Source organism: Plasmodium knowlesi (genome assembly GCF_000006355.2).
Source record: "Plasmodium knowlesi strain H genome assembly, chromosome: 12".
NCBI lineage: Eukaryota > Apicomplexa > Aconoidasida > Haemosporida > Plasmodiidae > Plasmodium > Plasmodium knowlesi.
This window is the reverse complement of record NC_011913.2, coordinates 1,977,764-1,996,909: the sequence shown is the minus strand read 5'-3', so window position 1 is coordinate 1,996,909 and position 19,146 is coordinate 1,977,764. Positions and strand designations below refer to the sequence as shown.

General features: G+C 35.7%; 2 protein-coding genes across 2 annotated transcripts; one reads left to right on the top strand and one right to left on the bottom strand.

The window, feature by feature from the left end:
- Nucleotides 1-725: 725 nt before the first annotated feature.
- PKNH_1244600 (DNA repair metallo-beta-lactamase protein, putative) lies at nucleotides 726-3,360 on the bottom strand (the record flags this gene model as incomplete). The annotated part of the gene is made up of 2 exons (XM_002260458.1): nucleotides 726-2,944; nucleotides 3,270-3,360. The coding sequence occupies 2 exons, from the start codon at nucleotides 3,358-3,360 to the stop codon at nucleotides 726-728; spliced, it is 2,310 nt and encodes a 769-aa protein (XP_002260494.1).
- Nucleotides 3,361-5,599: 2,239 nt separating this feature from the next.
- Nucleotides 5,600-19,063, top strand: PKNH_1244500 (conserved Plasmodium protein, unknown function; the record flags this gene model as incomplete). Its single annotated transcript, XM_002260457.1, has 3 exons — nucleotides 5,600-5,639; nucleotides 5,898-6,097; nucleotides 6,461-19,063. The coding sequence occupies 3 exons, from the start codon at nucleotides 5,600-5,602 to the stop codon at nucleotides 19,061-19,063; spliced, it is 12,843 nt and encodes a 4,280-aa protein (XP_002260493.1).
- Between the last annotated feature and the right edge of the window lie 83 nt (nucleotides 19,064-19,146).

Genomic DNA, 19,146 nt, shown 5'->3' with positions numbered 1-19,146 from the left:
TCTCTCCATAGTACGTAAGAAGATTACTCATACATAGACAGCTATATTAATAACTACACAGTGACATTTCTGTTCCTATTAAAATGTTGTGATAGGTACATTTTCCTTTTTCAGCTAATTTTATGGTATGTAATTTTTTTTTTTTTTTATCCATCAAATGTTTTTGTGCGTTTTTTTGAAAAATGCGTATATGACATGGGGGAATAATTGCACAAAAAAAAAAAAAAAAAAAATAGGAATAAAAGGCGAAGAAAAAGTGATGCGACATACAGAAGGGCAATAAATTGCCAATCAAACGAAAAAAAAAAAAAAAAAAAAAAAAAGAGAGGATAAATTAAAGAGAGGCATATGAAAATCACCTTCAAATCGTACGTGCTGTCGTGTCATACGTGTGTTTTGATCTACATTGATGAACAATTTTAAAGGCATATTAAGTTCATAGCCATTATTGCAAAATTCCTCCATGCGGAAAACACACAGGTAGGGTTCCGTATGACCATTCTCCAGAATGTCTACATCAGGATAACTGATATTGTTGATACGAAAAAAAAAGTCGACAAATTGTAACTACGGAAGAAAGTGTATAAAGGGGGAGTATTCTCACCTGTATTTATTTTTTTTTTTTTTTTACCCCCTCTTGTAAACGCATTCTCTGTGAAGAGAAGTAGAATGCGCATTGTAAGACAAAACTAGGAACTAACGTATCTTGACTCTCCATAGGGGAATCAACCCTTCTTCCTCTTTATTAAAGGAAAAAACGATGTCAACTTGGATTGGCTGCTATCATTGGAATTTTTTCCCCCTCCAATATTACCTCCTACAATTTGTTTTCGCTCGTGATTCGTTTTTTCGCTCCTTTTGGATATTTTTTTATTCCTGACCAAACAACGCTCATCAGATATTTTTAAAAAATTCATAACTTCCCGCTGTAAGTTCAGGCACGAGTTGAACATGTTCAGGATCCTTGTCTTTTCCTTCGGGTTATAAAACACAGTAGGAATTATATTACAAGGTTTGATAGATTTTACAAAATTTTCCAATTCTGATAAATTCGAATGTTCACTATATGGGATTAAAAAAATGGAGATTTCCTTATTTTGATAGAAGGAATATTTTTTCACCCATCCTGTGGGGATAATGTAATAGAAGGAATCAAATTCTTTTTCGATTTCTTCGTCTATTAAATTTTTAAATTTTTCTTTTTCAATTTTAGGGAATATATACGAATAATTAATGTCAACTATGTGGATCTGTGCTTCCAACTTATTGTCTGTTATTCTATTTAATATATTTTTATTGTGTAAGAAGGACTGAATTATTGTTTTTTTTTTTTCATTCCTGAAATGTATTTTCATGTTGCACGCCTCAGATACGCTTAGATAAATTTTTTCCTTCCCCAGATTGTAGGTTCCAAACATGAATAGGGTCTTCTTTGCAGGGGTTCCTTCTCCCCCTGATTCCTTCTCATCCCTATTCCCCACTTCATTGACTTCGCTCTTTTCCGCGCCATGTGTAGTTATCCCATTCTTTTCATCGTCGTTTGTTCTACCCACTTTTTTTCCTCCCCATGCGTTTTCCTTATATTTATGCGCGCGAGTTCGTTTGCCCGTCCTAGCAAGGTTAGTCTTGTGCTTCCCCCCCTTCTTTACCGTGACGCCGACCGCTTGGGCGAAATTTTCTCTCACTTTTTTCTTACATATATAAATAATAAAATTAATCAAATACATCTGCGGCGCAAACAAATTATTTTTCGACAGAGCATACGTTGTGTCCAGGTAAATGGTCCTTATATAATTGGAGTCTTCTTCCGATTCCTTCACCTCACAAGGGGTACTTATTTCTTTTCCACCTTTGACATATTCCAGTTTGATGAGATTACTATCGATTTCCTTTTTCTCTTTTATCACTGTCTTCTTTTCTTCAATGGTATGCTCATATGTAAAGCGAGACTCCTTCACGTCAATGTCCTCTTCCTTTTTTACCTTTCCGTTTTCTCCATTCGTCCTATCACACTTGACGCCATTTCCTCTATTAAGATTCAACGGGCATTTATCGGAAAAATGGTGAAGCAATTCCCTTTTTGTCAAAACTGAGGATTCTGTATCCTGCGGACTCGTTCCATCTTCTAACCTATCTTCATCAGAGATGGAAACAAAGCGAATGTTCTTTACGTTATCCTCATTAATTATCACGTTCTCGTTTAACCTTTTATTGCCATCATGGAAAAGTAAAATGTCTACTTCGTTCTGATTAAAATATAGAGACAAATCTACGTAAATGAAAAAGTTAAAATAATTTTCCTTTTCAATGGAATCATAAAAATAAAATTCTTTTCTCACATTTTTAAGTCCCCAAATTAAATCTTCCACATTTTTTAAATAAGCTATTCTAAACTCTTCAAAATTTACAATGTAAGTTTTTCTTTTATAAATATTTAAATGTTCACTACTAAAATGGATGTTATACTGATTGCCCTTCCATGAAAAGTTCGTCTTCATCTCGGTGGACAACTCCCCCTTGATGATTTGTTCCTCCGATTTTGTAGGACTCAACTTTTCCAATTTCTGTTTTCCATTTTGTTCATTCCTTTTAGAACTTAACACTTTTTTTATCAAAAAGGTATGAACATTGGAATAACGGAAATCACCTGTGTGTATGATTTTTGTTCCGTTTGCAAATTCAAAATAGATAATTACAGATCCAGGACAATGATTTGCGTCGATAAAAATTACTTCGAAATTGAAAACATGGTAATTCTTATTAATTTTTAAATTGTGTATATATTTCTCATTTACTCCAATTATGTTTGTTAACAACTTTTTTGTTATGGTCGACGAAAAGACGTTCTCATGGAAGTATTTATTTATGTTGGTGTAATGATCGGCATGGAAATGAGTTAGGAAATATATCTTGGTGATTTTTTTTTTTTTTTCTTCTTCTTCGTCTAGAAGGGAGGGAAAAATCGCCCACAAAATGGGAGGGGGATAAAATATAAAAATAAAGTGCTCAAATGGGGGGTCTTACACGCATGTTCGGAAACAGGCATATTTCAAATATATATTTCTACACAAAGGTGATGTTCACCCTGGAAGATTGGTTCTAGAACAGGCGTTTTTTTCTTTTTTTTTTTTTTTTTCTTATTTTTTTCCCTCCCCCCTTCTTCACAGTCATGCAGAATACGGCGTTATCAAATGGACGTGCTAAACATGTTTTAATAACTATGTGCATAGGATTACACACTCAGATGCTCGTGGCCCGTGCCTCCATACCTGTGACTCTATCCTTCTTCCTGGTGTAGGGGAATTTATCTACGATAATCAGGGGGTCATTCTGAATCACATGTATGTTATCTTCAACCATTCTGTTAACTTTCCTCCTTACCTTTTTAAAAAATGAACCTGCTTCTTTTCCTCTGCACTATGCCTCCAACGATATATGTTCTTACGATGTTAAACCAAGAGAACGAATAAAATGAATGAAACAAAAGAAGCGAACAGAACGAAAGTTTGCCGCGCAGGCATTTGTTCCATTTTTGCCCGCAAGGAAGTTCATTGCTCATCGCACCCCTGAAGGAATACCGCCTTATAATGTGACAAGTTTCATCATTTTTTTTTTTCTTTTCCAAAGAAGAATCACAAGTTCTGCATTACAAAAGGGAAGGAGAAAAACACATTATATTTTGTTCATTCGGCAATTACACAAATGTGCATGTTTTTATCTTTGCATTCTTACCACTTGGTGTTGCTCATCATTTTCTCTGCTTAGTCAAAAGAGAATAAAAGGACCAAGTGGGCAAGATGAAACAATTTTATTTACCCTTTTTCTTGTCGTGCTATTTTTATAGCTTCATGAACTTCATTCAAAAATGTCCGCGCTGATAGCTGTTTTTTCTACAGACGGGTAAGCACCTTATTTTTTATGTTCCCCACCACATGGGAAGAAAGCAAAAGCAGTTTTCTTGTTTGATCTCTTTTCGCTTTAAATGCATTATGGCCGCACTTCGGATGAGAGGAAGTGAACATTTAATTTATTTATCAGAAATGAAGGGTAATACGACATCGCGGTTAGGCGCTTACCTGTGCATACATATATACATACACCTCTTTGTTATAGGGGAAGCAACTTTTTTTTTTTTTTTTTTTTTTTTTTTTCTCCAACTGGGTAACCATAATTCAGCAAAAAGCACCTCACCACAGCCAACAATGCAACAAGAATTATCTTGTTCTACGATCTCCAAAAGAAGAAAGAGCACCTCCCCGTAAAGTTCAAAAGTGATCATTGGAGAAATTACCGCACAATAAGCATGCCTGTACCGTTTAAAGCTCATATTACAACATTTTGCATACATCGACATAACAACAATTTCGCTTTATCCTTCTAACTTTACAAATATGTTCCTTTTAATTTGAATGATTATCATATTCGCAAAAGGACAAAGGACAGGGAAAGCTTAAACTTACCCCACCCTTACGTCGAAAAAACATTTTGGAATGACCAAAAAGCAAGTTCAAAGAAAAAAAAAAGAAAAAGAAAAAATAATAATGCTTCTATAAGATGCTACCGTGGTAAAAGTATGCAAATTTGTAACCGAAGAGAAGCAAACACATTTCTCTTCAAAGAGCCGCAAAGAGCAGAGCCGATGTGCAAGCAAAAAAATTGTACAAAATATTATTTACTACAAAAAATCATAAGGACTTTGCCGCTTTTGTTAAAATAAAAAAAAAAAAAAAAAGGTGAAACTTCTTTTAATATGCTGTCTTCCCCTCCAAAAATGAATAAGCATTGTTTTTCTTTTTCCCCTTCCCTTACATATAACAAATGTTTTGATGTATGCCTCCTTTAGGCATATCTTAATTTCTAACCACTTTGGAAGAAATGGAGATTTCTCCTTTTTTCTTTCAGGCATATTAGAAAGTTCCTTTTAAGCTTAAACTCTTTGTAGTCTAAATGGGGAAAAAATGTGTAGGCCTTTTTTTTTTTTTTTTTTTTTTTTTTTTTGCACGACATTTAGGACTTCAAACTGATGCTATAATTTGTATGCGCGAGGAAAGCACCGGAAAAATAGAAAAAAAAAAAAAAAAAAAAAAATCCAAAAGGGGCACAAAAGGAGGAACATATCGTAATAATGTATGGGGAGAAAAAATGCGTTCCCTATAGATTCTCTTCCCCATCTGAATGAACTTAAATGTGCCACGCATCTTTTCTCGCGTGCGGCCACTCATAATTTATCACACTATGTCTTTGCTCACTCTATAGCCCGATCACACATGTTTCTTGTTGCCCTTGCAAAGCTTAACAATTTTGTAGAATCAGTAAAGCACACTTGTTTCAACTAAGGGGCAAATCATTCGTAGAATAATTTTACTGCAAAAAATGTAAAAATATTATTAGTTAAAAAAGTAGACAGATGTAGAACTTATCCTTTTCTTTATACTCCCTTTTATCGTTCTAACATTATTTACGATTGTCGCAGCCCTGGTTAGAGGAGGAATAACGCCTTCCACATGGCCATTCACATACATGCAGACATTGCATATACATTTGTTCAGCACCCCACCGATCCTTAACAACACTGCGTCATTCCAAGGGGCCAATCAAAATGGACGACGATAAGCTGAGCAGTCTTATTCAAAAAATAGGTACAATAAGATATTCCCTCCATTTGAAAAAAAAAAAAAAAAAAAAAAAAGTGAAAATTACCGTGCATGTAGAAAGTACACACAATATCGCGTCCCTGAAAAAATGTGTCAATTTTCTTGCCTCTTCACGAAGGGCAAAATAACAACCAAACCCCTACGTCTGCACCAGAACCTGCACCGCCCCCACAGGAATTACAAAAAAAATGATCATATAAAAAAACACACAACGGAAACCTTTCCGCACTGTTTCCACTTTAGGGCACAACATAGATGACATCCGAGATAGGTCAATGATTATGCTGATACAAAAATATGAAAAAAGTATAATAAGCGAAACAGACTTTAAGAAAAGAAATTATTTCTTTGATATTATTCTTCGTTACATTAACGATAGAAACAGCTCCATTCCTTTGAAAGCGCTGATCCATATTTTGGACTTCGTTCGGTGCATAATAGAGGTAAAAAAAAAAAAAAAAAAATGTGCGCCCCTTTTCTGCAAAAAAAAAAAAAAAAATAAAATAATTTGAGCATCATGGCCTCATCGCTGTTGTGTAGTAGTTTTTATTTTTTTCTCACAAATGCAGTAGTGTATAAATGTGTTACATATACGAAGCTATCATGTGTATACCCCCCCCTTCCTTCTATGCCCTAATATCCTTCATTAGTGCGTTTAATGAACCGTCTTGTTTATCGCACTTTGCTTCTTTATAAACATTTCAAACACACATGCTCTGCACCATTCTTCGGGAAAGCAGCGTAGCCTGTCTGATGCTCCGTCACACCATGCTCATTCCCATCTTCTCTACCACAATGCCACGTAGAAGGATCAAGATATCAAAAGCAAATTCGAACAATTCGGAATACATGCATTCACCAAGGAGTTCTTAACCCATTTTAGAGATAACGAAGACAGGTACAAAAAGAATAGTGCCGCCAAAAAATTAAATGTACAACATGACATAGATAATAACTGCCTCATAAACTATGAGCAAATGCAAATGCAAAACAGTAACAATGAATATAACCAGGTGGTCAGAATTCTGAACCAGCTGATTCGTACCTACAATGGGGACAACCCAGACGACTTCTCAAAGTGGGACACTCAAAAATATGCACCTAATGTTCACGTAAATAATACCCCCAATGATCTAAGTAATGCAAATGGGGAGGCCGAATCGCCAGAAAGCAACGAAAAGCTAAACACACAAAAAACTCCCCATAACAAAAACAACGTAACGGAAAAGACGAGCGACATGATAGATTTAAATAAAGAAGAAGGAGAATACAATGTTACACGAAAAAAAAGTTCCTCCATAAAGGAGAAGACATGTACTCCCCCCCGGAGGAAGGAACACTCACCTGAGAAGGCAAAAGAAAACACAAAAAAAATCACCTCAAGTAGGCAGGACAATACAGATAGTACACTCTCACAAAAGGATCTCCTAAATATAAGCCAAATAATGGAAAAAAATAACTGCATAAATATATTTACAAAAAATAATTTTTCCAAAAGTGAAGATTTCGAGTATTACAACTCTTTATATGAAGCAAAAAATGAAGTGAATAAGAGGAGTATATATTTGCTCCTAACCTATAAGATATATAAGGCGAACAAAATAAGGGAAGGGCATGATAACTTAAAGCATGGATCGGTATCTACACGGCGAAGTCTGCAAAGCTACTACAATTGTGATGAATGTTATTATTCACACATTTTGAATAAGTACACATTTTTCTACCTATACAACTTCTTCGACTGCTTCGATGTCTTCAGAAGGAACTTCCTAGACATAAACGGAGTAGAACATGCAATCGAAGGGGGAGACCCCATAAAGGGGGGTGTGAGAAAAAATCAACAAGATAGAAGCAAAGAGGGGGAAAATTTCTTCGAGGAGTATTTCACCTACTTAAATAATAAACACGTATATAACAAAAGCATAAGCTACAAAATAAAAAATTACATTAACAAAATGAATCTCCTGCATTTCTACCTGAGCATGAAGTTTAACTATTTCGAATGCTTAGGGATGAATATAATAAAAAAAATAGTAAGCATAGACGACTTAATTTATATGCACAAAGAAGTGAACAAAATTTTAAATGAATATATTTACATTTTCAATAAAGATATATTTCTCTTTAACTATAAATTTGTGTACACACTTAGTTACAATATTCACTATATTTATAAAAATTACGTCGAAAATAATCAGGCACAAAATGAATTCCATCATATGAATAACCTTCTAAATAGTCTAGCTTATCTTATTTTTATAATTATTTATAGCCTTTACATAAGCGTAACCCAGAGTGGTGGTGGATGCCTTTGTAACAACATTCACAATATCTACCTTAATAACTTTTTTTTCCTGATTAACCAAAATGTGTTTTACTTACTTTTGCTTCGAAAAGGAGGAAAAAGTTCCAACTCCTCCGCTGGAAATCAAATCGGTCCAGAGTTCAAGTATGGCCATAATAGGAACAAGGTGAACAGTGCACAGGGAAAAGGCCCTCCTCAATCCGAAAACAACGCAAACCAGACAAGTGGGACAGATGACCTCAATAGCATAAACTCATTTTACCTAAGGAAGAACGAAGAGAGGGCGATTCGAAAATCGGGCGATAGCACCAGTGTACATTTCAACGAGGGGGACACCTACTATTACTTATTCATAACGAAAAATAATTGCGTCTATTTTTTCAAAGTATTAATTTTCTTCATGCTAGAAATTTTAAAATTTTCGCACTGCAAAATTAGTAGCATAAAGGAAAGATGCACTACCCTCAACTTCCACATAGACAATTTTGTCGTCATTTACAATTTCCTGTGTAACGTTTTAGAATACTACTTTGATGAGCCAGGAAAGAAGAAAGACTCACACTTGGAGATTCTCATTGATTACATTGAAGAGAACAACTTACATGGGCATGGAGATAAGAAGGCAAAACAAAATGGGGCCCCCCATAGGGAATACCTTTCAGAAAATTTAAGCATCCAAGAGATCAACAGTTTTTCTTCCTCCTCTTCCAACTCCTCTAGCGATTTAAGAAAAAACAAATTTCAAAGTATTGATATGTTTACTAATAGTGATCTTCGGAAAACTTACAAATACAGCCCTAAGCAATTAGAGCTCCTGAAAATCGTCTGCCTTTACATAAACTACACTCCCGTGTCATTCATTTTGATGAAAAAAATACAACCCAAATTAGTCGACCTGTTTAGACGGTTCCTCTTCGACATGCACCTAAACACGCACCACTTAGAATTGTTGCACTTTTTCAAAATTTTTTTCTTCTTTTATGATTACGAAATTTATAAGGAGTACATCGATTTCCTGTGTTACTTTTACTCCTTGGCCAATTTGTTTTTCCTCTACCGTGGTGTTGGTGGGGATGGCGATGTCAGTGCTGTTATTGACGGTGTTGATGGTTTTGGTTGTTTTCGCGGGTCCGCCTTCCGATCAGATATCTCCACCTTCATAAACACCAGCAATAACATCTCTCACTTTTTTTTCTTCGTCCCAACTAGTTACTGCGCCCTCAATGGCTTTCTTCAAAAGTACCACACAGAGAACACCGCAACAGATTTACCCGCCCCACATGCCAACGAAATGTTCTCAAATCCTGCCGACGCAAAAAATGAGCCATCTCTTGAGCCCCTGGAGACATTCAAATCACAAGACTTTTTCGATGCCCCCAATTCGGAGAAAATAAAAGAAACGGTAGATGCACATGGTAGACATGATAGTGAGGCATCCCACTGCATAAAGAAATTTTGTCATGTTTTGCTACAAATAGAGGGAGACTACAAAAAGGAACCGTTAAAAAATGGCCAGTGCAAAAAGGAGCGGTGCGAAAATCAAATGGACAATTTCACACACCAAGAATCACATCAAGGTAGCGCCACTCAAGGGGACTTACCCAAATTCGATGCCCACTTTATTGACAAAATTACCCAAGTGCTAGTCGAAAACAGTCTCAGAATACTCTTCAATTCTCTTTCGCTTCTATCCTCTGAATATAACAACCTCACAAATTATGTCCAGTTGGATAAACAAGAAAAGGGATCCATGTACCAATTCATTGTTAACAAGTTAAAGGGTTGCAGAAATAAAATGTACATACTAACTTTTAACCACAAATTAGAAGGTAGAACAAATGTTTCAGAAAATATTAAATTCGTTGAACTGTTTAAAAACTTTGTCCTCCTCCTGCACAACATCATTTCGATCATGTATAGCTACAACACGGAAATTATATTTTTTCTTTTTAATTTTATTTTTAACATTAATTATGAGAAGGGGTCCTTTGACTGGAATAATAATGAACTATCAGGGGATCCCCAAGGCGCTTACCCCTTTGTCCAGAATTACAACTACCAAATGGGCTGGGGGAATCAACGGGGGGACTTGTCCTATGGGGATTTCGATCATAATACAATTTCTGAAAAAAACATCCAAATGGGAAACGTTCCCAAAAATGTACACATGGCAGATTATAGCCATTCGAAGACTAACCTAATGAGTCAAAATAATTCCCACAACGTAGTCTACAGCCATGGAAAGTCAAACCAACCCGAACCTCCCAAGGTGTATGAAGACACTCAGTATATTATCCCTATCCTTCTTCAAAAGGATAATAAACATGCTCAAAATGAGGAGGAAAATCATTTCGTTCAAGAAAAGGGAAATAATTTACTAGGAACAGATCCCTCTCAAAAATATACCTACAAAAATGTGGACCAATTCGACCAACAAGAAAGAATCAAGTGGGAATCCTCCGAAAGGGTGAACTCCAAATTTGATGGGATGAATCAAACCTATGTGAACAATTGGTCGAATAATGACATACCTTGGAAATACACTCCTCACGGAGGGAAGACGAAAATAAAATCCCGGGATTTCTACACGAGGACATTCCAAATTAACGAATTCGTTGACGTCATATACGAACTGTGCGTATATAGCAAAAAGGAAATAAGAAATTATTATCTCTTTTTTATAATAGAAAATATCAAGAAAAAAGTGGAAACCCTGTTTGAGTCTCTTAAGGACAAAGAACTGAAAGAAAAAAAGAGGCTCTTGTCAAATATTAAGCTTTCCTCCAAAGTCCTCCTTTTTTTGTACTACTCCAAAAAGAAGTACATACTCTTGCTAGAGCAGGCCGCTTACAGCTCGTTCAACTTTTTGTATGACCACCATTTTGAGCCAATCCTTGGGCGTATAAACAATCATAACGGAAAGTGCGATAGTGCCCCCCCCATCAATGGCAATGGCAATGGAAATGACAACCATAACGGCCAAGTTCCTCGTGTCACGGGGGGGAAACAGGCAACCGAACAGAAAGCACTCACCAGCCTCGCCTACTTCTACAAGAACGTATTCCTAAACGTACACAGTTTATATTTCCTCCTTTTTCAAAGGAAGAAGAAAAAGAGGACCCTTTCTCTTAAAATCATGTGGAAATTGCACCATCAGTTTAGGCTAAAGTTCACCAAGTGGTGGGGCAAGACAAAGAAAGACGCCTCACCAAATGGTACGATGAAACGAGAGAAAATTCAAAATTGCATCGAAGAGGCACAACATAACATTCGCGAAGAAGGTGAAGCAACGTCGAAGTATGAAGGAGACACTGTAGGAAGCCACACACATGAACCCAATCGAGAAAACCAAAACCATCATCAACAGAAGCAAAATAATCAGTGCCATAACACCTTTAACTACTCAAACGACTGGAAATTTAACACCAATATGTTGAACATGTACATAAGCCACTTTGTACTTAATCATATCCCAAGCGACGAAGAAGTTATCATTCAAGCGCTACAGAAAGTAGACATGGAGACGGAGGAATTGTCTCTAAACTTTTTCGACCACGTAATGTCTTTCATATTGAAGAGAACATCCAAATTAAGAGAAGGTGATACTTGCGTTGAAAACACTACAGAAAGTAAAAGCCAAAAAGGGAATCCATCACACATGAACCATTTTCTTCTCTTAATTTATGAAAAAATAAAAAGTCTATACACGAAACTGATAGGGGAAATGCTTGCTAAGGAACAAACCAGTAGAAACAATATTGAATCCTTTGTCTATGTCCTAAAAATACTAATTCTGTTGATCATCACAAACTATAGGAATAGCAACATATGCAAAAGAATATACAAGGAGAGGTACTTTTATCTGTCCCACTTGTTTTGCTTCTTTTTCTACGATAATGAAATTGTTAGAGCTTTGTCCATCAGCTTGAGTTTCTACTTGATATTCGATCAAAACATCTTGCTATTGAACAAGCACAGGATATTCCTCGAACCGCATTTGTTACAAGAAGAGAAATGTAGAAAAGGTGAAATGGGCTTAGAAAGGGATGAATATTCTCCTAATTGGTTAACTGAAAAAATTAACTTGCCTCATCACACCTGCACAAACATGTTAGAGAATTCCTTAATAAACGAAGTGAAGGTAGAATATATGGAGGGGTACTACAAAGAGGGTCGTAAAAGTATCATTAACAAGTGTGGAGACGGAGAAGATATACTCCATCGAGAGACACCTAAAATGTATGATAATATCTTCTTTAATCTACACAGAAATAGATACAAGAGAAAAGACACAAGCAAGAATAAATATTTTGATAAGGAAATACAGGCCAACCAGATGGACGATGTAAACAAGGCCTCATTTCATATAGAGAAAAAAATCCTTTTCTTTCTTCCCTTTTGGCTTTATAAAAAACTGCAACCAAATAATTTTCTGCTAAATGTTAAAAAGTTAAAATCTTTTTTTTCCTTCTCAACCAAATATTCCTATCTGCATGAGTTCCATGACGCAAAATTAAATTCCAAGGCAAAGGAATTATCCTTTTACGGGAACTACAACGCGGATAATATATTCAGATCCTACTTCCTCTTCCTTAACAAGTATTATCATTTGTCAAGAAGGTTGAGCACTGCGCCAATTAGAATGTCACCGAGTGGAACAGCCACCATTGGAAGTTCCTCTGACCCTTTGGCCCACAGAAGTTGCAACCAGTCCATTTGGAGAAGCATCATAGAATCGAATGATAAATTAGAGACACCAAGATTTCCCATTTCGAATGTGAATTCTTTTCTTTTTTTGAATGCTAAAGTGGATATAAAGCACACTTCCGTAAATGGGTCGACTTCCTACATTTCCAATTTGATAAAAGTATTAAAGGTCTTGCCACCTATAAACGACTCTGCAGATAAGGAAACGAACTTTTCTTACATCTACAATTTGAACGAGCTATTTTTCTACCTGAACAACTGCTACATGCAATTGCTGTGCACAGAAGGTTCCACCATATATCCTGCGGAAGGGTGGAGCGCATACAACCAAGTGAGCTACGCAACAGGTGAGGAATCAGCCAAAAGGGATGATGTTCAAGTACCATCAACAAAAAGAAAAAATATTCTAAATGGATCAACACAAAAGAATAATGAAGAAAATACCAATGCAAGAAGCACCAAAAACAAGCAGACACATTACCTCCTCCAAAGCGACTACGATGAAATGATGAGTGCCATACATTTCGTTTACACCACCATTTTCCCCTATATTAACAAGCTCCTTTTTTTTATGTACAACCAATTGACAATAAATAACAAGGGCCAAACTTGGACGAGAAATGTGAGGAATGAAACAAGCGCAAGCATAAGCACAAGTACGAGAGCAAGTGTCGTCATTCATTCGAACCTCCTGTTACTGAAATATTTAATAAGCATCTTAGATGTATGCCTGTACATACAGTTAATACTAGAGAAAAAAAGAAACATGGAAGGAAAAATTCACCACCTAGATAATAATATAGACCTTTCCCTTTTCGTCTACAAATTGCTCTTCATATCCTTTACTACATCATCTTTGAAGAATAAAATTTCCAGCTTCTCCCTCAACTTGCTTTACAATTTTGTGCATCTGGATAATTACTACGTTAGGATGAAGAATAGCTGCCATGATAATCTAGCCATTATTAATGATCGTCTAGCTTGCACGAACCCTATTGATAGAACTAGCGACCACCTTGATGATAGTAACTTCAACTTGATCGACGATGGAGGGGGAAACCCCATGCTTCTCAAAGAGCAACGACGAATCAGAAATAGGAAAATGGAGAGAAGGAAAAACTTGTCCATTCTTGTCAACTTTCTTTTCTTCATACTTTCCAAATATAGGAAAAGAAAAAAAAAAGTTAACAAAGGAGATCCAACTGAGGAAAACGCAAACAACAACGTCTACTCCAACATAATAAATGTTTACGAAATGGAGAAGACCATTAATGTAGAAAATGCCACATTTCAGAACCACGAACAGCAGTATCTAAAATTAGATATTTACTTTGTGAAAAACGTTTTGTCTATGCTTCACGTAGTCTTGAGGCGAGGCTATTTTTTTGACGTGCACTTGGTCAATGAAGACCTATTAAGCATAAACATGGAAGTGCTAATGCAACATGATTTCGCGCCTTTCACGCAGAGGAGGGAAGCCTACCAAACGAAGTTAAAGGGTACTTTGCAAAATGCCTCAGAGGAGAACGCAGATGAGGGTAATAAAAAACAACCAAGAAGCGACAAACAAGAGATGGAAAACAACAATGTTGGAACATATCCCAAAGGAAGGATAAACTTACGCATCTTCAAACAAATTTTCCTAAACAAATACATGAGCACGCTGATAAACTTCTGCAACATTTACAACGACATCATTATAGAATGTTTGCATATCCAACTGCTACTCCTTTTTTTCAAATATATCCTTCAAGTATTCAAGTACCAAATCTGGAAACAGAATCTTATTAAAGATTCCAACAGTTCGAAGCAACATATCTTAGTTCATTTTCTAAAATACTACAAAGCGGACAAGGATGTGTGTAAATTTATTAAAAGGATTTATTTTGTCATTTTAAAATATGCAATATATATGCAGAATATTCGTATTTCTGAAGATGTGCATATTCCTTTCAATGGAGAGAAAAATATCCCACGGGATAAAGATGCACACACGAGCGTTGATCAACAGAGCGACCTGATCAACAAACATAACTATCAACTGAAGGAGGAAGCTATTTACAAAAATTACTGTCAACTGTTTTACAACTACACGATAAGTAAGTTCAAAAATTGTCTTGCGATCCATCAGGACGATGGATATATGCATCCGAGTGATCACTACGAGGAAGAGGATGATTATATCAAAGAAAGAATTTACAAACATCAGCAGAACCAGGTGGCCAACTCCAACTATATCTGCATGATTGATATGTACTGTCCTCAATGTGAAGAAACTAAAATCCTATTCCTATCCATTGTACTATTTTTGAGCTTTCTATTAGACAACTTTCCTTTTTTTTTCTTCCTAAATGGAAGGGATAACCAAGCAGATGAAGGGAACATTTGGAACCATAACACGAAAGATAACATGGGAATTTTGTGCGAACGTATTTTCCACTACTTGGGCAAAAAAAACATCTACATCAATTTCTACAATTTAAAAGAAGCCAAATTGTTTGAGAAATACTTTTTTAAAATATTCGTAAAATTGTTATTCTGCAATGAGAGGGAAACGATGAATAACTTGCAAAAGTACAAAATATATTTCTACAACAGAAAACTTGAATCCACTCACCAGGGTGGGAAGACCGACAAAACAGCTGCAAATATCAGTACGTCAAGTATAACGGAAAGCCAACCGATCAATCTCAAAAATAGCGATGAAAACAAAACGAACAAAGACAATGATATAAAAAAGGGAGGCAAACAAATGGACACACTTATCACTGACCAGGCATATACACATCACCTGCAGGAAGAAGGGAGTCCCATATTTACACAAAACATAAGCCATGATAATCACTTTTATCTAAATCATTTCCTCAACTACTTCTTATTTCAAAAGAAGAAAAAAAACAACTTGGAACTTATATATGACAAAATTTATTATTATATCCTCATCGTCAGCATGTGTTTCAAAGATCGAAACTTCCTAGCCTTGTTGCTATCCCAAAATGAGAACTTCTTCCTCGAATTCAACCGAATGATACAACACTATTTGAAATACGTTTTAAAAAACAAGCAAGAAATAAATAAAAAAAAAAAAAAAAATGAAGTCATGATTCATAACTTGTTGTATATATTCGTCTCCTATATATACATATACCTTAACGAACTTTACAACATTTTTTTTACACAAATAAAAAATGTCCTCACTCTTCCTTCCTTTTTTCAAAACATCATATATGTGGATAGGAAAACGGTGGACCTAAATGGACGGGAAATAATTAACACACACATAAAACCAGAGAACACATCAGTGGAGGCCCTTTACAATACTTTAATAAGCATGAAAAAAAAGAATTGGAACCAGAATTTAGAAAATTACACGGACGAAAATATAAAAAATGTAGTAGTACATAACATTTTTCACAATAACAATATATACTTATTCATTTTGTACATTATAAATGATAATAAATACAATGACAAAACAGAAGGTGGAAGTAGAGACGAAAAAAAATTACCCAATCGGATAGTGTCTTCCTGTTATGAAGAAAATCATCAATGTGACTGCCCACAACCAATTCATCTGGATTTTAAAAAAAATGATAAAATATTTTTAAACAAAATTACCACAAATATTGTCCTATTCTTCCTTTTATTTTTTTACGATTACTATTCATTCAATTACGAAATAAAGGAAAATATTCTCATGCAAATTGCCAGACATATCTTGGAACATTTCGCTACCTTGTACAATTCTGACCTCCTCAACATTCATTTGAACTACGCTCAAATGCTCAAAACGGCTAACTTGAAAAGGAAAAAAACACAGCTACCTGGACAGTCGTTATGCCGAATAAATCGGTACTTGAAGAAGTCGGCGGGGGACAGCCCATCCAAGGAGACAACTGCCCCCGATGGCAACAGGCAAGGTGAGGAGAAAATATATTCCTCTCACCAGAAATTTGTGAAGTGTTCTCGTGCGAGTATTGCCCTGGCGAGGATAAGGGAAGAGGGACGTAAAAAGAGGGGGGAAATGCAGAAAGGCCAGACCATGCGGGGAGATGCAAAAATGGGAGATGCAAAAATGGGAGATGCAAAAATGGGTGATGCAAAAATGGGTGATGCAAAAATGGGTGATGCAAAAATGGGTGATGCAAAAATGGGAGAAGACTCTCACTATCAAAATGCGCACAATAAAGATTTGCGTTACGATGAGAGCTGCCCCCCTGAGGAGCAGCCCCCGTGCGGAACCCCAAAAGAACCCAGCGAGCCCGGACAAGAGGCCCAGCCGCACATACAACTAATTATCAGACTAGTCGAAAAACTGAAAAGAAACAAAAAGCTCCTATTCCTGTACACCATAAACTGCTTCAGAATAATACAAACGTATAGCAATGTCTCCTCGCTCATGTTTAAATACAAATATATATCGACCCTCCTCCAGAAGCTTGCATACTTGACGGAGAAAAATGTTGTAGAATCTGTTTGGAATTCATTCCATTTTTACCTGAACAGCAATAACAAAAATGAAATAACTGCTTACAACGAAAAAGATACATTACAAGTAGATAAAGAAATTGGCTACCTTTCCTACATGTACCTAAACTACTTGTTCAAATTTATGTCTTGTTTTCTCCTATATGATGTGGCAACGTTGTACATGTTCTGCTCGAACATGCTAAATGGATTGGACACTCTGAACAGTCACTTAAAGGAGCTTATGGACAATAAGAAGGGCACATACCTCTGCTCGGTTATTTTGAAATTTTACCTTACCATAACCAACTCCTACTTCTTTGATTTCTCTCTATATGATAATGCGCTCGGCCCGATGAACCACGAAAGGGGGACAAGTCGCAACACGGAAATGGACTCCCCACAGGAGGTCATAACGATACAACTTATTGATGGTTTGAGAAAAAAGAAAAGAAAAGATAAGGGAGAAATAACTTACTTCTTATGCGTTAAAAAGTTGAGTAGCGAATTTTGTAGGAGCAAATTTCTACACTTTCTAATTAACTACGTTATGAACAACCTTGGTAATAACGTAAACAAAGCCAAGGTAGAAATTAAACAGAGCACCCACCTAATCTGTCTGATTCTGCAGTTATTGAGTTACCAAATAATTTTTATAGATAACAAAAATGAAATTTTAAAGCTCGCTAATGTGTTAATTAAATACATCAAGAAGAAGGACCCATGTCTGGTCACGACGTACTATATAATTTTATTCTTCAATTCCTGTTTTATCAACTCATCCTTGGACGAGAGAATAATAACATTGCTATTCAGTTTCGAAAAAAATGATAACATTTGGTTTAACTTGATATTCTTGCAAAACAGTAAAATTAAAAGAAGCAAAGAAATATTACTCCTAATCAAGTTCTCCATTTTACATCTCTACCTGCTATTACTAAAAAATAAAAACTCTTTCAAAAAATGCATCCTCTGTATTTCTGGTGACTTAAACATATACTTCGTTTTCATATACGTCCTCAACGAGATATATGAGTACTTCAAAAGTTGCAACATCGAATGCAGTCCATTCCGAGCAACGAACATAAATCAGCATGAAAAGAGCAAAAATGAAAATACAAAAAGGGAGAAGTATAACAAGTATTTCTACCTGTACGCAGAACTCCTCGTTATCATCACAGAAATGATTAAAATAATGAATACTAATGATGTCAATAAATACATCACCATTCAACATAACAAGGAGAAAGACAACTTGGTCTTACAATTTAAAAATTTGTACAGAAAAATAAAAAACGAATTAAAGCAGTTCGAGCAATCAATAAAATTGATAAAGTATCTCATATTTATTCACCCCCTTATGATTAATATACATGAACTGCACAAGTTCTACTTATGCATATACATAAAGGAGTACCACTACTTCCACAAGGAATTTTTTAAATACGATATGTTCCTAGCAGATTATTTGAGCCTACTTCGGGACAAAAGGAAAGCAAAAATCTCTAACATGGGGACAGCTCAACGAGGTTCGGAAGGCAAAGAAACAGGGAAAGTTTCTTCCGAGACGGCCCCAAAGCAAACATACCATTTTTCGAATGATGGAATGACGAAAAAGGACAATAAAGATATTTCTCCCCATGCGTTAGTAGATGTCGCACAAAAAGGGACCACCTTCGAAAAAGATAATATGCACTTTTATTTTTTTTTCAACACTCCAAAGAATTATAATTACCAAGTAAACAATTTATGTTCTTCTATCCTTCAAAATGAGTTTCAGGGTTCCCTCAGCAAATTTTTTTCCTCCTCTAGTAACCGATGTGATAATTCTGACACCCGTTTGCAATACAACACTGATCAGATTAAAATTTACGCTCACTACATTCATGATAGTGTTAATTATGCTATTGAATTTTTTAGTTCCTTCTGATTTAATGGGGGGGGGGGGGATCTCTAGACAGTTACGATTCGAATTGTAACATTTTTTTTTTTTTTTCTCACAATTAAGCAACA